This window comes from Salmo salar, chromosome ssa02 (assembly GCF_905237065.1).
Source record: "Salmo salar chromosome ssa02, Ssal_v3.1, whole genome shotgun sequence".
Lineage (NCBI taxonomy): Eukaryota > Metazoa > Chordata > Actinopteri > Salmoniformes > Salmonidae > Salmo > Salmo salar.
Window position 1 is genome coordinate 84,280,807 of NC_059443.1, and position 22,132 is coordinate 84,302,938.

At 47.9% G+C, this 22,132-nt stretch overlaps 1 protein-coding gene and 2 long non-coding RNA genes across 4 annotated transcripts in view; 2 read left to right on the top strand and 1 right to left on the bottom strand.

Moving 5' to 3' along the window:
* Positions 1 to 2,662: 2,662 nt before the first annotated feature.
* Positions 2,663 to 4,111, top strand: LOC123731979 (uncharacterized). The gene is made up of 3 exons (XR_006762954.1): positions 2,663 to 3,254; positions 3,688 to 3,855; positions 4,056 to 4,111. It is a non-coding gene; the product is annotated as an uncharacterized lncRNA (long non-coding RNA).
* An 8,090-nt stretch (positions 4,112 to 12,201) lies between these two features.
* LOC106591602 (uncharacterized) lies at positions 12,202 to 16,434 on the bottom strand. The gene is made up of 4 exons (XR_006762955.1): positions 16,294 to 16,434; positions 16,063 to 16,133; positions 12,647 to 12,739; positions 12,202 to 12,534 (listed from the first exon to the last, which is right to left on the bottom strand). It is a non-coding gene; the product is annotated as an uncharacterized lncRNA (long non-coding RNA).
* Positions 16,435 to 20,071: 3,637 nt separating this feature from the next.
* The window catches only part of LOC106594520 (protein kinase C beta type), a 108,535-nt gene continuing 106,474 nt past the window's right edge, over positions 20,072 to 22,132 (top strand). The window contains exon 1 of one of the 2 annotated variants that reach the window (XM_045711380.1): positions 20,072 to 20,620. In XM_045711380.1, the coding sequence (XP_045567336.1) occupies positions 20,418 to 20,620 (203 nt within the window). In that variant the 5' untranslated portion in view covers positions 20,072 to 20,417. The remainder of the gene's footprint in view (positions 20,621 to 22,132) is intronic. The other variant, XM_045711386.1, reaches the window with a different exon arrangement.

Consider the following 22,132-nt stretch of genomic DNA (forward strand, 5'->3'; position numbering starts at 1 on the left):
GAGAGAGGGAGAGAAGGAGAGAGAAAAAAGAGAGAGAGAGATGGAGAGAGAAAAAGAGAGAGAAAAAGAGAAAAAGTTAGAGAAAAAGAGAGAGAGAGAGGTTCTGATCAGGTATGTGAGTGTGTGACAGGGTGAATATATACTGAACAACAATTTAAACGCAACATGCAACAATTTCTAAGGTTTTACTGAGTTACATTTCGTTTAAGGAAATCAGTCAATTGAAATAAATTCATTAGGCCCTAATCTATGGATTTCACATGACTGGGCAGGGCATAGCCATGGTTGGGCCTGTTGAAGTTATTTTAATTGACTGATTTCTTTAAACGAACTGTAACTCAGTAAAACATTAGAAATTGTTGCATGTTGCATAGGCCCACCCAATTGGGAGCCAGGCCGACCCACCGACCCACTAGGGAGCCAGGCCCAGCCAATCAGAATTTTTTTTTTCCCCACAAAAGGGCTTTATTACAGACAGAAATATTCCTCAGCAGAACCCCCCCCCCCCCGCACACACACACACTGATGAACCCGCAGGTGTAGAAGCCAGATGTGGAGGTCCTGGGCTGGCCTGGTTACACATGGTCTGCGGTTGTGAGGCAGGTTGGATGTACTGCCAAATTCTCTAAAACGACATTGGAAGCGGCTTATGGTAGAGAAATTAACATTACATTCTCTGGCAACAGCTCTGGTGGGCATTCCTGCAGTCAGCATGCCAATTGCACGCTCCCTCAAAATTTGAGACTGTGGCATTGTGTTGTTTGACAAAACTGCACCTTTTAGAGTGGCCTTTTATTGTCCCCAGCACAAGGTGAACCTGTGTAATGGCCATGCTGTTTAATCAGCTTCTTGATATGCCACACCTGTCAGGTGGATGAATTATCTTGGCAAAGGAGAAATGCTCGCTAACAGGGATGCAAACACATTTCTGCACAAAATGTGAGAGAAATAAGCTTTTTGTGCGTATGGAACATTTCTTTAATTTCAGCTCATGAAACAAGCACTTTACATGTTGCGTTTATATTTTTGTTCAGTGTAATTTGAGCGTCCAAGATTTACGTTAAATATGTTCCGTCTAGTCTATGAGATGGCTACATGTGAGGCTGCGAGGCTACATGTGAGTTCCCATAAGTGTGTGTGTGTGTGTGTGTGTGTGTGTGTGTGTGTGTGTGTGTGTGTGTGTGCGTGCCCGTGTGTGTTACCGTGTGTGTGTGTGTGCGTAAGTGCCCGTGTGTGTGTGTGCACGTGTGTATGTGTGTGCGTACGTGCCCGTGTGTGTACGTGTGTGTGTGTGTGTGCGTGCGTACGTGCCCGTGTGTGTGTGCGTATACGTGCCCGTGTGTGTTCCCATGTGTGTGTGTGTGTGTGCGCGTACTTGCCCGTGTGTGTGTGCGTATACGTGCCCGTGTGTGTTCCGATGTGTGTGTGTGTGTGTGTATGTGTGTGTGTGTGTGTGTGTGTATACGTGTGTGCGTATGTGTGTGTGTGCGTGCGTACGTGCCCGTGTGTGTTCCCATGTGTGTGTGTGTGTGTGTGTGTGTGTGTGTGTGTACGTGTGTGTGTATGTGTGTGTGTGCGTGCGTACGTGCCCGTGTGTGTTCCGATGAGTGTGTGTGTGTGTGTGTGTGTGTGTGTGTGTGTGTGTGTGTGTGTGTGTGTGTGTGTGTGTGTGTTTGGTACGTGTGTGCGTATGTGTGTGTGTGTGTGCGTGCGTACGTGCCCGTGTGTGTTCCGTGTGTGTGTGTGTGTGTGTGTGTGTGTGTGTGTGTGTGTGTGTCTGTGTGTGTGTGTGTGTGTGTTCCTGTGTGTGTGTGTGTGCGTATGTGCCCGTGTGTGTGTGTGTGTGTGTGTGTGTGTGTGTGTGTGTGTGTGTGTTGTGTGTGTGTGTGTGTGTGTGCGTATACATGCCTGTGTCTGTTCCCATGAGAGCCTTGGGTTCCTGCCAGCTGGTAAGAACACACTTTTACTTTCGCTTTTGCTCCCCTTTCTCAGAAATCATGTGATTTTTCAGCACTGTGTTTGTGTGTGTGTGTGTGTGTGTGTGTGTGTGTGTGTGTGTGTGTGTGTGTGTGTGTGTGTGTGTGTGTGTGTTGATAACATATGTTATGAAGATAGGGATATGAGAGGGTGACCTTGGGTCTAATGACCAGACTCAGCTCATTCAGACAGACAGACAGACAGACAGACAGACAGACAGACAGACAGACAGACAGACAGACAGACAGACAGACAGACAGACAGACAGACAGACAGACAGACAGACAGACAGACAGACAGACAGACAGACAGACAGACATGTTGAAGTCATTGTCTTATCTTGGCAAAGGAGAAATGCTCCCTAACAGGGATGTAAAATAATGTGTGCACAACATTTGAGAGAAATCATCTTTTTCTTTGTATGGAACATTTCTATGACCTTATTCCAGCTCATGGAACATTTATAGGACCTTATTCCAGCTCATGGAACATTTATAGGACCTTATTCCAGCTCATGAAACATTTATAGGACCTTATTCCAGCTCATGGAACATTTATAGGACCTTATTCCAGCTCATGGAACACAGGACCAGCCCTTGACATGTCACACTAGTTTTCATTGGGAAGGCAGATAAAGCGTTTTAATCTAAAGCTATAACTTTAGCATGTGAAAACACAGGATCCTACTCCTTTGTTTTGAGCCGACTTCGTCCTGGGCTTTGAACGGGGAACCTGGTTCACCCCCGGGAAGCAGCCCGGTTCCTAAACTAATGCAATTCACTTTCACCCGGTGCAAAACACACCTACCCTGGAGCCTGGGTCAGATTAATGGAATCCCCTCAATGAGACACCTACCCTGGAGCCTGGGTCAGATTAATGGAATCCCCTCAATGAGACACCTACCCTGGAGCCTGGGTCAGATTAATGGAATCCCCTCAATGAGCACCTACCCTGGAGCCTGGGTCAGATTAATGGAATCCCCTCAATGAGACACCTACCCTGGAGCCTGGGTCAGATTAATGGAATCCCCTCAATGAGACATCTACCCTGGAGCCTGGGTCAGATTAATGGAATCCCCTCAATGAGACACCTACCCTGGAGCCTGGGTCAGATTGATGGAATCCCCTCAATGAGACACCTACCCTGGAGCCTGGGTCAGATTAATGGAATCCCCTCAATGAGGTACCTACCCTGGAGACCGGGTCAGATTAATGGAATCCCCTCAATGAGAGACATTGGCATCTGTTGGCTCAGACTAATGGCGGATGATATTTGAGGTTTGTGGGCAGGGCTTCAATGAACCAATCGCTTTTTTACTTCACAACCCTTGACTTGTTCCACATTTTGTTGTTGTTACAAAGTGGATTAAAATAGATTTCATTGTCATCTTTTGTCAATGATCTACAACAAAATACTTGTGTAGATCATTTATTTGATATAATACATATATATATATATATATATATATATATATATATATATATATATATATATATATATATATATAAAATACTCTGTAATATGATGGGACCAACACATATTGTATTTATATTGTTGTTCAGTGTAGTAAGGTAGGCTTGTTTCCATAGAGACCACCTATAACTAGTAAGGTAGACTACCTACAGTAGGCTGTATAAGGGCCTGTCGTGCCAAATAGTGTCCCCCTCGACGTCACAATGGGATTCTATGAGTTCTAATTTCTGTTGCTAGGGCTGTTGCTAGGCGCCCGGGGAACAGTGGGCCAGTCTACATATGAAGATGTCCCAATGAAGAGCAGTGGTTCTCAGTTCTGGGGACTCAAAGATGGGCACATTTTTGTTTCTGCCTTCACACTGCACAGCTGATTCAAATGATCAACTCATCATCAAGCTTCAAGTGGTATTTATGTGTTCATTTGTGCTGCTATCCTTGATATGATCCTGTTATTGTCACATGCTACACATGTACATATGTGTGCCCATGCATCTATCAATCCAATGTTATCATGATTTGTTATCAGGGATATTATACTTTAGTAATCCACAATGACCTGGTGATGTAACAGTCTAATAATTACATTGTCTTCCATATTCCTACAGATACCTTGTAACTGGAGATTCCTTCAAAACGATTGCCTACAGTTACCGTGTAGGGCACTGCAAGGTTGGGTGACCAGGGTCATCTGGGACTGCCTCCTGGAGGAATTCAGGCGTGTGAAGGCTACCTGTGTCCTGCCTAACCGGTTGAAATATTGTTTTAAATTTGTATAAAGATGTGGGGTTTTTTTTCAGATATTGGCTGTGAAGATGGTAAGTTGTTTGGTAAGTATATAGCATACGTATCTGTCTTGTATTCCAAGTAATGTTTACAAGCATGTAAATATTTGTATATTTTTCCATTTGTTTGCTGGTAAATATTTGAAACTTGCTCGAATTGGCTGTAAATGTATACATTTGCATATTAAATGTATTCATTGCAAGTAAAATGTTCAATTGACTGAAATTCACTGTTCAGTTGCCCAGTTACAGACTTAAAAAAAAAAAAAAAAAAATGTAACCTTTGTTTAAATAGGCAAGAACAAACGCTTATTTTCAATGACGGCCTAGGAACTCTGGGTTAACTGCCTTGTTCAGGGGCAGAACAACAGACTTTTACTTTGTCAGCTCAGGGATTCAATCTAGCAACCTTTTGGTTACTGGCACAGTGCTCTAACCACTAGGCTACCTGGTCCTTAACCCCTTCTCCCTAGCCATTCATCTTCTGTGTCCAATTCCAAATCTAATTTTAGACCAGGGTTGGTATGGAATTGGACATTGGTTTTTAGTTAGTGTTTGCATATCTGGAGGTTCTAGATTTGTGTATGTAATATGGCAGAAGTGTCCCGGAGTCCATTACACAGCCGGGTTGAGTCAGCACCATATTGCTACACCTATCCAAGTCCATTACACAGCCGGGGTTGAGTCATCACCATATTGCTACACCTATCCAAGTCCATTACACAGCCGGGTTGAGTCATCACCATATTGCTACACCTATCCAAGCCCATTTCACAGCCGGGTTGAGTCATCACCATATTGCTACACCTATCCAAGCCCATTTCACAGCCGGGTTGAGTCATCACCATATTGCTACACCTATCCAAGTCCATTACACAGCCGGGTTGAGTCATCACCATATTGCTACACCTATCCAAGCCCATTACACAGCCGGGTTGAGTCATCACCATATTGCTTCACCTATCCAAGCCCATTACACAGCCGGGTGGAGTCAGCACCATATTGCTACACCTATCCAAGTCCATTACACAGCCGGGTTGAGTCAGCACCATATTGCTACACCTATCCAAGCCCATTTCACAGCCGGGTTGAGTCATCACCATATTGCTACACCTATCCAAGCCCATTTCACAGCTGGGTTGAGTCAGCACCATATTGCTACACCTATCCAAGCCCATTTCACAGCTGGGTTGAGTCAGCACCATATTGCTACACCTATCCAAGCCCATTACACAGCCGGGTTGAGTCAGCACCATATTGCTACACCTATCCAAGCCCATTTCACAGCTGGGTTGAGTCAGCACCATATTGCTACACCTATCCAAGCCCCATCAAGTCACACACTACAAAGATAGAGCAGGGGGTTAAAGGCCTTAATTAAAAAACGAAATCCTTCTCTCGGCCTGTACCTTGACGTGGTGAAAGGGCTTCCAACTAAACCAGGCCCATGTTATTGATCCCCTGCAGGGGCGCCATATAGGGGGGAAAGTTAGGACTGTTCTAAGGGCCTGTGACTGACAGGGGCCCTAAACAATTATTAGAACATTAGGTATATATTTTTTTCAATATTAAATTATTAACCTATTATAATAATAATATAATATTTGATTTACAATGTACTAATAAAACGAACGGTTTCGTTTTCCTTTCTTGTTTTTGGCAAAAAGTAAACATCCAGAGAGCCTCGCCCCCCCCTCTCTATTTACATGAAATGGTTCGGTCCTGCCCCCAAACCAGGCGGTACTTGCTAGCAGTGAATTGCCCATGTCTCAGCTTCCAAAATAAAAATCTGGCTTCCAAAAACGGAAAGAAAGAAAAGAAAGACAGGAGAGAGAAAAGAAACGGTGACAGAATGTCACCCATTTCTTCACAAAGGAAGGAGTGTGTAGTCCGTGAGTGGTGGAAATGAACCTGTTAGTTTAGTCCATAGTGAAACAGGCTACTTTTGCTCCCCTAACATTAGTTACTTCATATCTTCACGGAAAATGTTGAATGTTTACATTTCGCTCCTCTTTTATCCGACATTTAATCAATGCAAGAAAACCTTTAGCAAGCTATTCATACTAAATCCGTTGTCCCTGCCCCTGCCTGGTGCCAGGCCCTCCAGATACAGCTTCAGGCTCACCAGCCCTGTCTCCCCATCCCCCCCGAACCAGCCCCGTCTCCCCATCCCCATCCCCCTGAACCAGCCCTGTCTCCCCATCCCCATACCCCTGAACCTGCCCTGTCTCCCCATCCCCATACCCCTGAACCAGCCCTGTCTCCCAACTGAAGGAGGTGAGCAGCATTGTGTTGAATGACATGTCAGTTGGCATAATTGCAGGTTCTGCAATTCATTGAGGACAGGAATGTGATTCTCCAGTCAGGACAAATCTCACTTGACACAGTGGCAGCCAATATCAATAGCCTTAAAGGAAGAGATGCAGGCTCTTAGAGATGGATGGGAGTCTCTCCTGTCTGAGGCAACACTGGGATGATGCACCTCAATGTAGCACGGAACACAACCACCAGAGGAAAGGGAAGAGATTCCATGATGAGACCTCTCAAGAGGAGACAGCTCAGGACAGTGCAGTAATGGTGTTTTGGAAACAGTGGTTTTTAACTGCTATGGACAACATCCTAAGTAACTTGGACACTAGGTTCCACACCACTGCAAAAAATAGTAGAATCATTTTCTGCTGTTTTGAAAGTTGGGCAGATTAGTGAGGATAAAGTCCCTTCTGTGTGCCAGCCACTGATCATGATGTGTTCCAGAGATCTTACACCTGAGTTTCATAATGAAGTAAGACACCTGAACACTGGATATGCTGCCACTTTCCCCCCTAACGTGCCCCTCTTGGTCTCCTGAACACTGGATATGCTGCCACTTTCCCCCCTAACGTGCCCCTCTTGGTCTCCTGAACACTGGATATGCTGCCACTTTCCCCCCTAACTTGTCCCCTCTTGGTCTCCTGAACACTGGATATGCTGCCACTTTCCCCCCTAACGTGCCCCTCTTGGTCTCCTGAACACTGGATATGCTGCCACTTCCCCCCTAACGTGCCCCTCTTGGTCTCCTGAACACTGGATATGCTGCCACTTCCCCCCTAACTTGTCCCCTCTTGGTCTCCTGAACACTGGATATGCTGCCACTTTCCCCCTAACGTGCCCCTCTTGGTCTCCTGAACACTGGATATGCTGCCACTTTCCCCCCTAACGTGCCCCTCTTGGTCTCCTGAACACTGGATATGCTGCCACTTCCCCCCTAACTTGTCCCCTCTTGGTCTCCTGAACACTGGATATGCTGCCACTTTCCCCCCTAACGTGCCCCTCTTGGTCTCCTGAACACTGGATATGCTGCCACTTTCCCCCCTAACGTGCCCCTCTTGGTCTCCTGAACACTGGATATGCTGCCACTTTCCCCCCTAATGTGTCCCCTCTTGGTCTCCTGAACACTGGATATGCTGCCACTTTCCCCCCTAACGTGCCCCTCTTGGTCTCCTGAACACTGGATATGCTGCCACTTTCCCCCTAACGTGCCCCTCTTGGTCTCCTGAACACTGGATATGCTGCCACTTCCCCCTAACGTGTCCCCTCTTGGTCTCCTGAACACTGGATATGCTGCCACTTCCCCCCTAACTTGTCCCCTCTTGGTCTCCTGAACACTGGATATGCTGCCACTTCCCCCCCTAACTTGTCCCCTCTTGGTCTCCTGAACACTGGATATGCTGCCACTTCCCCCTAACTTGTCCCCTCTTGGTCTCCTGAACACTGGATATGCTGCCACTTCCCCCCTAACTTGTCCCCTCTTGGTCTCCTGAACACTGGATATGCTGCCACTTCCCCCTAACTTGTCCCCTCTTGGTCTCCTGAACACTGGATATGCTGCCGCTTCCCCCCTAACTTGTCCCCTCTTGGTCTCCTGAACACTGGATATGCTGCCACTTCCCCCTAACTTGTCCCCTCTTGGTCTCCTGAACACTGGATATGCTGCCACTTCCCCCTAACTTGTCCCCTCTTGGTCTCCTGAACACTGGATATGCTGCCACTTTCCCCCTAACTTGTCCCCTCTTGGTCTCCTGAACACTGGATATGCTGCCACTTCCCCCCTAACTTGTCCCCTCTTGGTCTCCTGAACACTGGATATGCTGCCACTTCCCCCCTAACTTGTCCCCTCTTGGTCTCCTGAACACTGGATATGCTGCCACTTCCCCCCTAACTTGTCCCCTCTTGGTCTCCTGAACACTGGATATGCTGCCACTTCCCCCCTAACGTGTCCCTCTTGGTCTCCTGAACACTGGATATGCTGCCACTTCCCCCTAACTTGTCCCCTCTTGGTCTCCTGAACACTGGATATGCTGCCACTTCCCCCCTAACTTGTCCCCTCTTGGTCTCCTGAACACTGGATATGCTGCCACTTTCCCCCCTAACTTGTCCCCTCTTGGTCTCCTGAACACTGGATATGCTGCCACTTCCCCCCTAACTTGTCCCCTCTTGGTCTCCTGAACACTGGATATGCTGCCACTTCCCCCCTAACTTGTCCCCTCTTGGTCTCCTGAACACTGGATATGCTGCCACTTCCCCCCTAACTTGTCCCCTCTTGGTCTCCTGAACACTGGATATGCTGCCACTTCCCCCCTAACGTGTCCCTCTTGGTCTCCTGAACACTGGATATGCTGCCACTTCCCCCCCTAACGTGTCCCTCTTGGTCTCCTGAACACTGGATATGCTGCCACTTCCCCCCCCTAACGTGCCCCTCTTGGTCTCCTGAATGCAGTCTGTAAGATGCAGTTGCAAAGCATTGTTGGAGAAGTGTTCATTGCTTTACGTATATTTTGCACACAGCCTGTGACTGTTGCTGGTGACGAGAGAGCTTTCAGTAAGATAAAACTGATTTTATTTCAACTATTTGAGGTCCACTATGTCCCAGGACAGGCTTTGCAGTCTTGCAATGCTGTCCATTGAAAGTCAGTTAGCTAAAAAGCTGGACTTCAAAGACTTGATCAGTGACTTTGCTAGCAAGAAGGCTCGGCGCTGGGCTCTTGGTGAGTAAGGCTGAGTAAGGGCCAGTGATAACTGTTAAATGGCATGACCATGGATATTGGATCACTACACACATGATACCCACAGGCTGAGAACAAGATATATCTCAAAGTGATTGCTGGATTGGCATAGAATTTGTTGTGCACAATCAAGACCCCAAGTGGAAGAAACCTATTGATTTGGTGACCTCTTGACCTTTCCTCTAGCGCCACCATCAGGCCTTTTCATTTCCATGTTGTTTTCCATTTCCACTTCTACAGCTGCTTATTTTCTAGTTGGTAAATATACTCAGTTCAAACATCTGCTGCTGATTTTATTCTTTTCATTATAGATGATAATGTTCATTTATTTTAATTGAAGAGGTTCATGAATATTTAAGTTATATTTATTTTAAGTTATTCATTAACGTTAAGAGAATTTTCCATTCAAGATTTTGTTACTATTAAAATGACATTTAGACTGTAAAAGATGGCCTTTAGCACATTTCTTATAGAGGGTATCAGTCTTGCATCAAATAGTGAATTCCACTGTATGCAGAATGTTGCATGCATGTCTGCAGTGTTATATTTTCACAGCTCACTGTCAGTAAATATCCTACAGTAAATACTGGATTACAGGAGAGTTGCGCAAGCCTGCAAAGGTAGAGTTATGTAAAGCTTTGAATGGGTGGATTGGGTTCTGGAGGTGTGTGGTTACAGGTAATTGTGCAGGGTTGGTGTGGCCTGTGGTGGTGGGGCCCAATGTGATATATTTTCATGGGGCCCAAAATCCCTGACTGAGACTGGCTGCCTGTCGAGGACACGTGACAGGAAGAACTAGCCGCAGCACCTGATCAAGCATCTCTTGATTCTGCCTCTCTCCTCATCCTTTCTCTCCTCTCCCTCCAGATGAAATTCTGCATCGAGTGACGTCTGATTGCCCAAGAATCTGCCCACTCATCCCCTCCTGCATCTCATTACAGCATGCAAAGCTACTGTTATTGTCACGTTGTCGTTATCTGCTAATAAAGTTTGCTAGCCGTATCATACTGGGCACATAATATGTGAGATACACAGATGAACTAAAAACACGCAGAACAAAAGAGAGCAGCAGAGGCTGGGCTTTGCAGTCTCCCTCTTCAAGTCCCTCTTCTGAGGCTGCCTGTTGAGAACAAGTGACAGGCAGAACCTCCCGACCACACAGCACCCAGCTCTTTATTACACACACACCAGAATTATGTATTTCATTCTGATTGCCATGTGAGTGGTCCCCCCCCCCCAAAAAAACATCTGTGAAAATAAATGAATGAGACAACTGTACCAAAAACTAATCAAAGTTTATGTATTAAAATCTTAAATATTGTCAGGTTGGTTTTCACAGCTGTTTCACAAGGTGTTCATTATTGTAAGGTTTCCTTTGATGGTATTTATTTGTTCCACATTATTCATTGTTGTATCCTAGAACCTACAATAGAGACATATATATATATTCAACCACAAGGGTGTACTAATGAGCAACGCGAGATCTATTTGTTTCTATCATAATAGAGGACTAGTGAAATGATATTATTTCAGCGTAGATGACGGAAGTTCAGGTTAAAATGAAAACATGACAGCCAGACAAGCCAGTGTATGAATTAAATGGATTTCCATATGAATGGAGTGGAAATTAGCTCACCTCCTGGTCTGTAGGGTAAGTAACTTTAATGTGTCAAGCAGATTACACGTTTTCTTTGCCATTTACGAAACGTAGCAACGTTTAAGACATGGATTTCATGTTGAAATGTTAACAAGGTACCAAAGAAATAGTTTGAATTAATGTTTTCATTTTATTAGCTAAACAAAACTTGTTTAAACAGCAAAATTGTAGTGGAAATCAGCCTTGTTTGCATAGCGATGATGAAAAGAACGTCATTTAGGCTGTAATGATCTCCAAAATTCTAATTATTAGGTCATCACACCGTTGATATAGCAACGGACGCTAATAGTTTATCCAATCCCATTGTGACGTAGAGGGGGACACTATTTGGCGCGACAGGCCCTTGTTTCCATAGAGACCATATATAACCAGAAAGGTAGGCTACATACAGTAAGGCTGCATATTTAAGCAATAAGGCCAGAGGGGACGTGGCATATGGCCAATATACCAAAGACTGATCTTAGGCACGACGCAAAGCGGAGAGCCTGGGGTATATTGGCCATATACCACAAACCCCCGAGGTGCCTTAGTGCTTTTATAAACTGGTTACCAACGTAATTAGAGCAGTAAAAATAAAATGTTTTGTCATACCCGTGGTAAACGATCTGATATACCACGGCTTTCAGCCAATCAGCACTCGAACCACCCAGTTTATGTAGTACATTCTCTCTCTCCCCCTCTCTCTCCACAGCGCCACCCCGTGGCCAGACATACACGCTGCAGCCTGGAGCTCCCAGTAGTGTGTTGTCATGGTTACCGGTTAGTCTGAATGCCAGGATGGATTCTGCTCCGTTCTATTCTGGGTTAGAGATTAAACCAAGACGACACAGAGACATCGTGACTGGATTAAATTCTATTTATTAACATTGAGAGAGAGAGCGAGAGAGAGAGAGAGCGAGAGAGAAAGGGAGGGAGGGAGCGGAAGAGAGGGAGGGAGCGGAAAAGAGGGAGGGAGCGGAAGAGGGAGGGAGCGGAAGAGGGAGGGAGCGGAAGAGGGAGGGAGCGGAAGAGGGAGGGAGAGAGTGAGAGTGAGAGGGAGGGAGCGGAAGAGAGGGAGGGAGCGGTAGAGAGAGGGAGAGAGTGAGAGTGAGAGAGAGGGAGGGGAGGGAGGGAGCGGAAGAGGGAGGGAGCGGAAGAGGGAGGGAGCGGAAGAGGGAGGGAGCGGAAGAGGGAGGGAGCGGAAGAGGGAGGGAGAGAGTGAGAGTGAGAGGGAGGGAGCGGAAGAGAGGGAGGGAGCGGAAGAGAGAGGGAGAGAGTGAGAGTGAGAGAGAGGGAGGGGAGGGAGGGAGCGGAAGAGGGAGGGAGAGAGGGAGGGAGCGGAAGAGGGAGGGAGAGAGTGAGAGAGAGAGGGAGGGGAGGGAGCGGAAGAGAGGGAGGGAGCGGAAGAGAGAGAGAGCGCTGCTGTTATGAATCTCTGATTTGGTAGTATTGGAAAACAATGTGAATATCAGGTCAATAAAGCGTTGGACATTGGACATTGAACATTGAGAGAGGGTGTCAGTCAGGCAGTGGGGCTGGCTACTCTGGGGTCCTCTTTACTCCGTTTGTGTATCATATAGGCTGCTGCTGACAACGCTAGGACACCATAGGTAGCCAGGACAAACTAGAGAGATAGAGACAGAGAGAGGTTATGTCAGCAGTATAATACTCTTCTAGAGCTATGGCAGCAGCAGCTAGTGTGTGTGTATATATAAATATATATATATATATCTTACGTTGCGTCGGCCCTGTAGTGTGTAGCTGTTGAAATGTCTCCTCCAGCCAGTCAGGTTAACAGTAGCTGGAGCCTCCATACCAAACAACTGTCTCTGTTACACACACACACACACACACACACAGAGAGATAGATAGACACACAGACAGACACGCAGACAGACAGGTGAGGACAATCTGAATGAACACATCTTGATGACATCACAGTGATTAGGTATTAGGGGATTCCATTAATCTGACCCAGGCTCCGTGTCTCATTGAGGGGATTCCATTAATCTGACCCAGGCTCCAGGGTAGGTGTCTCATTGAGGGGATTCCATTAATCTGACCCAGGCTCCAGGGTAGGTGTCTCATTGAGGGGATTCCATTAATCTGACCCGGTCTCCAGGGTAGGTGTCTCATTGAGGGGATTCCATTAATCTGACCCAGGCTCCAGGGTAGGTGTCTCATTGAGGGGATTCCATTAATCTGACCCAGGCTCCAGGGTAGGTGTCTCATTGAGGGGATTCCATTAATCTGACCCAGGCTCCAGGGTAGGTGTCTCATTGAGGGGATTCCATTAATCTGACCAAGGCTCCAGGGTAGGTGTCTCATTGAGGGGATTCCATTAATCTGACCCAGGCTCCAGGGTAGGTGTCTCATTGAGGGGATTCCATTAATCTGACCCAGGCTCCAGGGTAGGTGTCTCATTGAGGGGATTCCATTAATCTGACCCGGTCTCCAGGGTAGGTGTGTTTTGCACCGGGTGAAAGTGAATTGCATTAGTTTAGGAACCGGGCTGCTTCCCGGGTGTGAACCAGGTTCCCCGTTCAAAGCCCAGGACGAAGTCGGCTCAAAACATAAGTGCCGAAATTAAACACGTGGAGTGATGAGTAGGATTGTGTGTTAAGGGTCGACGGCAGAGGTGTGGTATTGGTTAAGGGTCGACGGCGGAGGTGTGGTATTGGTTAAGGGTCGACGGCGGAGGTGTGGTATTGGTTAAGGGTCGACGGCGGAGGTGTGGTATTGGTTAAGGGTCGACGGCGGAGGTGTGGTATTGGTTAAGGGTCGACGGCAGAGGTGTGGTATTGGTTAAGGGTCGACGGCAGAGGTGTGGTATTGGTTAAGGGTCGACGGCGGAGGTGTGGTATTGGTTAAGGGTCGACGGGCGGAGGTGTGGTATTGGTTAAGGGTCGACGGCGGAGGTGTGGTATTGGTTAAGGGTCGACGGCGGAGGTGTGGTATTGGTTAAGGGTCGACGGCAGAGGGGTGGTATTGGTTAAGGGTCGACGGCAGAGGTGTGGTATTGATTAAGGGTCGACGGCGGAGGTGTGGTATTGGTTAAGGGTCGACGGCGGAGGGGTGGTATTGGTTACGGGTCGACGGTAGAGGTGTGGTATTGGTTAAGGGTCGACGGCAGAGGTGTGGTATTGGTTAAGGGTCGACGGCGGAGGTGTGGTATTGGTTAAGGGTCGACGGCGGAGGTGTGGTATTGGTTAAGGGTCGACGGCAGAGGTGTGGTATTGGTTAAGGGTCGACGGCGGAGGTGTGGTATTGGTTAAGGGTCGACGGCGGAGGTGTGGTATTGGTTAAGGGTCGACGGCGGAGGTGTGGTATTGGTTAAGGGTCGACGGCGGAGGTGTGGTATTGGTTAAGGGTCGACGGCGGAGGTGTGGTATTGGTTAAGGGTCGACGGCAGAGGGGTGGTATTGGTTAAGGGTCGACGGCAGAGGTGTGGTATTGATTAAGGGTCGACGGCGGAGGTGTGGTATTGGTTAAGGGTCGACGGCGGAGGGGTGGTATTGGTTACGGGTCGACGGCAGAGGTGTGGTATTGGTTAAGGGTCGACGGCAGAGGTGTGGTATTGGTTAAGGGTCGACGGCGGAGGTGTGGTATTGGTTAAGGGTCGACGACGGAGGTGTGGTATTGGTTAAGGGTTGACGGCGGAGGGGTGGTATTGGTTAAGGGTCGACGGCAGAGGTGTGGTATGGCAGAGGTGTGGTATTGGTTAAGGGTCGACAGCGGAGGTGTGGTATTGGTTAAGGGTCGACGGCGGAGGTGTGGTATTGGTTAAGGGTCGACGGCGGAGGTGTGGTATTGGTTAAGGGTTGACGGCGGAGGGGTGGTATTGGTTAAGGGTCGACGGCAGAGGTGTGGTATTGGTTAAGGGTCGACTGCAGAGGTGTGGTATTGGTTACGGGTCGACGGCGGAGGTGTGGTATTGGTTAAGGGTCGACGGCAGAGGTGTGGTATTGGTTAAGGGTCGACGGCGGAGGTGTGGTATTGGTTAAGGGTCGACGGCAGAGGTGTGGTATGGCAGAGGTGTGGTATTGGTTAAGGGTCGACGGCGGAGGTGTGGTATTGGTTAAGGGTCGACGGCAGAGGTGTGGTATTGGTTAAGGGTCGACGGCGGAGGTGTGGTATTGGTTAAGGGTCGACGGCGGAGGTGTGGTATTGGTTAAGGGTCGACGGCGGAGGTGTGGTATTGGTTAAGGGTCGACGGCAGAGGTGTGGTATTGGTTAAGGGTCGACGGCGGAGGTGTGGTATTGGTTAAGGGTCGACGGCAGAGGTGTGGTATTGGTTAAGGGTCGACGGCAGAGGTGTGGTATTGGTTAAGGGTCGACGGCGGAGGTGTGGTATTGGTTAAGGGTCGACGGCGGAGGTGTGGTATTGGTTAAGGGTCGACGGCGGAGGTGTGGTATTGGTTAAGGGTCGACGGCGGAGGGGTGGTATTGGTTAAGGGTCGACGGCAGAGGTGTGGTACGGCAGAGGTGTGGTATTGGTTAAGGGTCGACGGCGGAGGTGTGGTATTGGTTAAGGGTCGACGTCGGAGGTGTGGTATTGGTTAAGGGTCGACGTCGGAGGTGTGGTATTGGTTAAGGGTCGACGGCGGAGGTGTGGTATTGGTTAAGGGTCGACGGCAGAGGTGTGGTATTGGTTAAGGGTCGACGGCAGAGGTGTGGTATTGGTTAAATACATTGAACTAAAGTGCTAAAGAACACCAACATATAAAGTGCTGGTCCCATGTTTCATGAACTGAAATAAGAACATCTCAGACATTTTCCATACGCACAAAAAGCTTTATTTTATCACAAATGTGTTTATATCCCTGTTAGTGAGCATTTATCCTGTGCCCAGATAATCCATCCACCTGACAGGTGTGGCAAATCAAGAAGCTGATTAAACAGCATGGCCATCACACCAGTGCATCTGGTGCAGTTGACATTAAAAAGGCCACTAAAATGTGCAGTTTTGTCACACAACAGATGTCTCAAGTTGAAGGAGTGTGCAGTAATGTCAACCAGAGGTGTTGATGTTCATTATTCTACCATAAACCGCCTCCTATGTCGTTACAGATAATTTAGCAGTATATTTAGTCGTCTTATGGCTTGGATGTAGAAGCTGGGGAGGGGGGGGGGGGTCACTCGGTTTACCGACCTTCACCTCGGTGATCAGATGACCGAAGCTCGTGAGCGGGATCCGTGTCTTTACCGGGGAAGTTGGCATGGCTGAGGAAACGGTTCACAACAAGATAACATTATTGGCTGAAGGTTAGGTTCATGTCACGTTCACTAGCCTGCTACAACACATGCAAATAACTAACCGGCGTTTCAAACCAGACAACAGTTAGAATACCATGAACACAGACTCATGCCACAATACACTCACCGTAACAGCTCGGTAAGGACACACCACTATCCTTCCTTACAAATTGTTTCGATATGTAACCTTTCTTCCGGTTTCATTTGATGGACAGTGTATGTACCCAGTCAGGCATTAACATTCAAAATCCCATCCAATGACAGTTACACAAGCGGCAATGTCGGATCCCAGCGTGTCTTCTCCTAAACAGCCAGCAGGTGGCGCCAGAAACACGCAGTTGAACAGAGAGCCGACAATGCTGCAGACATTTCATTCTAAAGGCCTTTAATGGCGTGGGACACATGTTTACATTCCCAGAGCAAGTTAAATAAACAGACAGTAACAGTAAACATTACACACACAAAAGTTTCAAAAGAGCATAAAGACGTTTAAAATGAAGAATTTCATTCCAAAACACAATATATACATTTTCAGAAATGTTGGTAAATTAACTTTTATTGTTTAAAGACATTATGAAGTAGATTAGATAGTGGGGGAAAAAACACACCAATTATGGCATGGGGTTGTTCAATGATAGATTTTAAACAAATACATGTCTTATCACTTGATGGTTTCACTACAGAGGGACAAATAATGTTGTTTTATTAAAAAAAACTCAGAGAAATAACATGTTTTATACTGTCAAATGAGACAAATAACTCATGTTTTATAAAGAACTGTGCAAATAATACATTTGTGACATCTATATATATATATATATATACAGTTGAAGTCGGATGTTTACATACATCTTAGACAAATACATTTAAACCCCCCCCCCCTCAGTCTCTACACTGTCAAAGCAGACAATGTACAGACAGCCACAGACAGACAATAGACCTCAATATGAGGTCTAAACGGTTAGTGTCACAAAACTACCGATAATTTACTAAAGTTACCGGAATCTTCAGTCATTTTGGTAAATAACAGGTAATCTATGGTAACTTTGGAAATGTATACGCTCCTCCGCTCTCTCCACTGGCTTCCAGTTGAAGCTCGCATCCGCTACAAGACCATGGTGATTGCCTACGGAGCTGTGAAGGGAACGGCACCTCCATACCTTCAGGCTCTGATCAGGCCCTACACCCAAACAAGGGCACTGCGTTCATCCACCTCTGGCCTGCTGGCCCCCCTACCTCTGAGGAAGCACAGTTCCCGCTCAGCCCAGTCAAAACTGTTCGCTGCTCTGGCACCCCAATGGTGGAACAAGCTCCCTCACGACGCCAGGACAGCGGAGTCAATCACCACCTTCCGGAGACACCTGAAACCCCACCTCTTTAAGGAATACCTGGGATAGGATAAAGTAATCCTTCTACCCCCCCCCTTAAAAGATTTAGATGCACTATTGTAAAGTGGTTGTTCCACTGGATATCATAAGGTGAATGCACCAATTTGTAAGTCGCTCTGGATAAGAGCGTCTGCTAAATGACTTAAATGTAATGTAATGTATACTTTAAAAAATATATATGAATATTATAGTATTCATGTTTTATATCTGTATGCTTATTGTCCATGAGTTTCTATTGGATAGATAGACCATATGGTATAAGACTAAAATAGCCAAATGAATGGGAAAAAAGCATCTAATCAACAATGTCATTATTTCCAATGACCTCTGCAACTCTTGACAACTACAGACTATTGTTGTTGTCCTCCTGAGGAAACCTGTGATGCAATGCTGTTGTAATGGAGAGGTGAACAATCACCACATTCCAGATGGAAGTGTGTGTGTGTGTGTGTTGTCCCTAGAGACACACCGACTACATTCATGTACATACTACCTCAATTGGGCCGACCAACCAATTGGCTAACCGGGCTATCTGCATTGTGTCCCGCCAACCCCTCTTTTACGCTACTGCTACTCTCTGTTCATCATATATGCATAGTCACTTTAACCATATCTACATGTACATACTACCTCAATCAGCCTGACTAACCGGTGTCTGTATGTAGCCTCGCTACTGTACATACATTTACATTTTAGTCATTTAGCAGACGCTCTTATCCAGAGCAGCTTACAGTAAGTAGTGAGTGCATACATTTCATAAAAAAATAATTGAGTATTTTTTTTTTTTTCTGTACATAGCCTGTCTTTTTACTGTTGTTTTATTTTTTTACCTACCTATTGTTCACCTAATACCTTTTTTGCACTATTGGTTAGAGCCTGTAAGTAAGCATTTCACTGAGGTCTACACCTGTTGTATTCGGCGCACGTGACAAATTTTGATTTGATATGATCCAAGGACATGTTTTCCTAGTGGTTTATCTCCTTGATGGTTCAGATCTGGAGAGAGGCTGGGCTGACCCTAGATCTTTACCTACCAGGATCCACATCACTCCCTTAGAGCTCTGTGGCTTCACCCTCCTATTCTACCGGGATCCACATCACTCCCTTAGAGCTCTGTGGCTTCACCCTCCTATTCTACCGTGATCCACATCACTCCCTTAGAGCTCTGTGGCTTCACCCTCCTATTCTATCGGGATCCACATCACTCCCTTAGAGCTCTGTGGCTTCACCCTCCTATTCTACCGTGATCCACATCACTCCCTTAGAGCTCTGTGGCTTCACCCTCCTATTCTACCGGGATCCACATCACTCCCTTAGAGCTCTGTGGCTTCACCCTCCTATTCTACCGGGATCCACATCACTCCCTTAGAGCTCTGTGGCTTCACCCTCCTATTCTATCGGGATCCACATCACTCCCTTAGAGCTCTGTGGCTTCACCCTCCTATTCTACCGTGATCCACATCACTCCCTTAGAGCTCTGTGGCTTCACCCTCCTATTCTACCGTGATCCACATCACTCCCTTAGAGCTCTGTGGCTTCACCCTCCTATTCTACCGGGATCCACATCACTCCCTTAGAGCTCTGTGGCTTCACCCTCCTATTCTACCGGGATCCACATCACTCCCTTAGAGCTCTGTGGCTTCACCCTCCTATTCTACCGGGATCCACATCACTCCCTTAGAGCTCTGTGGCTTCACCCTCCTATTCTACCGTGATCCACATCACTCCCTTAGAGCTCTGTGGCTTCACCCTCCTATTGCACAGTTCTATATCCTGGTGTTTTATCTATTCCACAGTTCTATATCCTGGTGTTTTATCTATTCCACAGTTCTATATCCTGGTGTTTTATCTATTCCACAGTTCTATATCCTGGTGTTTTATCTATTCCACAGTTCTATATCCTGGTGTTTTATCTATTCCACAGTTCTATATCCTGGTGTTTTATCTATTCCACAGTTCTATATCCTGGTGTTGTATCTATTCCACAGTTCTATATCCTGGTGTTTTATCTATTCCACAGTTCTATATCCTGGTGTTTTATCTATTCCACAGTTCTATATCCTGGTGTTTTATCTATTCCACAGTTCTATATCCTGGTGTTTTATCTATTCCACAGTTCTATATCCTGGTGTTTTATCTATTCCACAGTTCTATATCCTGGTGTTGTATCTATTCCACAGTTCTATATCCTGGTGTTCTATCTATTCTACAGTTCTATTCCATCATCCTCTACATTCTAGAGTTCCACCCATGTCCTTCTCTCTCTCACTGGCTGAGTGGCTGATCAGGTGATCTTCAACAAGGGTTTACTTGTTTATCTCCCTGGGGATGTTTTAGACCTACATTCACAAACATTCAACAACACAGCCCTTCTCTCTGTCAGTATCTCTGTCTCTCTCGTGACCTAGGCTAAACCCATACCTACTGTTCACGCAAATGTTTGCGACAAAAACAGTCCCTCTGTCTCTTCCTACACACTCACACCGTGCACCGTGGAATTCCGAGTAGATAAGGGGGAGGGCCTTCGTTGCCCCCTATCTCACGGTTTCAGCGCAACACTCTTCCTGCAAACAACATACACACTGCATGAGGCGCTCCGCTCACACACCAGCAGCACGTCGCCACAGCTGTAGCAGCGCTTCTCAGTCTCCGGGGGCTGTGGGAGTTCCGAGCGAACAGGGAAGCAGGGCCCACGGGGAGTCGGGGACCCAGCAGTGTGAGGCTTGGCAGGAGTCCGGATATTCACACCGAGCGAACACCGGGGGGAAACCGACACCGAGAGAGGAAGAAGGGAGGGAGGCACCTGCTGAAAAGGCACACAACTCTCTCTTTCCTCCTCATTTCAGAACACTTCCGCGTTAAAATGGCTGACCGCGAGCAGGGCAGCAGCGACGGAGAGAGCTCGAGCACCGGGGGATCCGAGCGGCGGGAGAGCGGGGCCGCGAGGGGCTTCGCGCGCCAAGGAGCTCTGCGCCAGAAGAACGTGCACGAGGTCAAGGACCACAAGTTCATCGCGCGCTTCTTCAAGCAGCCCACATTCTGCAGCCACTGCACGGACTTCATCTGGTTAGTGTGCGTGCGTGGGGGATGTGCGTGGGGGATGTGTGTGCGGCGCGCAGGGTACAGGTGATTCACTTGCTGCTGAATGACTTTAGCCAGACAGAGAGACGGAGAGACGGCATGAATCGCAAACAAGAGATTTAACCCACAGCCTCCAAAACCCGAATGGAACGTGGTTCTATAACCATGAATCCGTCAGTGTAGTGTCCTGTGTGTGGTCAGACCCATCAGACAGATAGGCAGTCTATCGACCGTTCTACCGCATCACACACTGACTCCAGGTTGTGTGTGTGTGTGTGTGTGTGTGTGTGTGTGTGTGTGTGTGTGTGTGTCAGTGTGACACCATTCAGGGATGTTATGATGATCTGTTTTATCTTCAACTCATTAAGTACAAACTTAATGGGGTGACAGGTAGACTGGTGGTTAGAAGGGGGGCAGGTAGACTGGTGGTTAGAAGGGGGGCAGGTAGACTGGTGGTTGGAAGGGGGGCAGGTAGACTGGTGGTTAGAAGGGGGGCAGGTAGACTGGTGGTTAGAAGGGGGGCAGGTAGACTGGTGGTTAGAAGGGGGGGCAGGTAGACTGGTGGTTAGAAGGGGGGGGCAGGTAGACTGGTGGTTAGAAGGGGGGCAGGTAGACTGGTGGTTAGAAGGGGGGGCAGGTAGACTGGTGGTTAGAAGGGGGGGCAGGTAGACTGGTGGTTAGAAGGGGGGGACAGGTAGACTGGTGGTTAGAAGGGGGGCAGGTAGACTGGTGGTTAGAAGGGGGGGCAGGTAGACTGGTGGTTAGAAGGGGGGGCAGGTAGACTGGTGGTTAGAAGGGGGGACAGGTAGACTGGTGGTTAGAAGGGGGGCAGGTAGACTGGTGGTTAGAAGGGGGGCAGGTAGACTGGTGGTTAGAAGGGGGGGCAGGTAGACTGGTGGTTGGAAGGGGGGGCAGGTAGACTGGTGGTTAGAAGGGGGGGCAGGTAGACTGGTGGTTGGAAGGGGGGGCAGGTAGACTGGTGGTTGGAAGGGGGGGCAGGTAGACTGGTGGTTGGAAAGGGGGGCAGGTAGACTGGTGGTTAGAAGGGGGGGCAGGTAGACTGGTGGTTGGAAGGGGGGGCAGGTAGACTGGTGGTTGGGAGGGGGGGCAGGTAGACTGGTGGTTAGAAGGGGGGGGCAGGTAGACTGGTGGTTAGAAGGGGGGCAGGTAGACTGGTGGTTAGAAGGGGGGCAGGTAGACTGGTGGTTAGAAGGGGGGGCAGGTAGACTGGTGGTTGGAAGGGGGGCAGGTAGACTGGTGGTTAGAAGGGGGGCAGGTAGACTGGTGGTTGGAAGGGGGGCAGGTAGACTGGTGGTTGGAAGGGGGGCAGGTAGACTGGTGGTTGGAAAGGGGGGCAGGTAGACTGGTGGTTAGAAGGGGGGCAGGTAGACTGGTGGTTGGAAGGGGGGGCAGGTAGACTGGTGGTTGGGAGGGGGGCAGGTAGACTGGTGGTTAGAAGGGGGGGCAGGTAGACTGGTGGTTAGAAGGGGGGGCAGG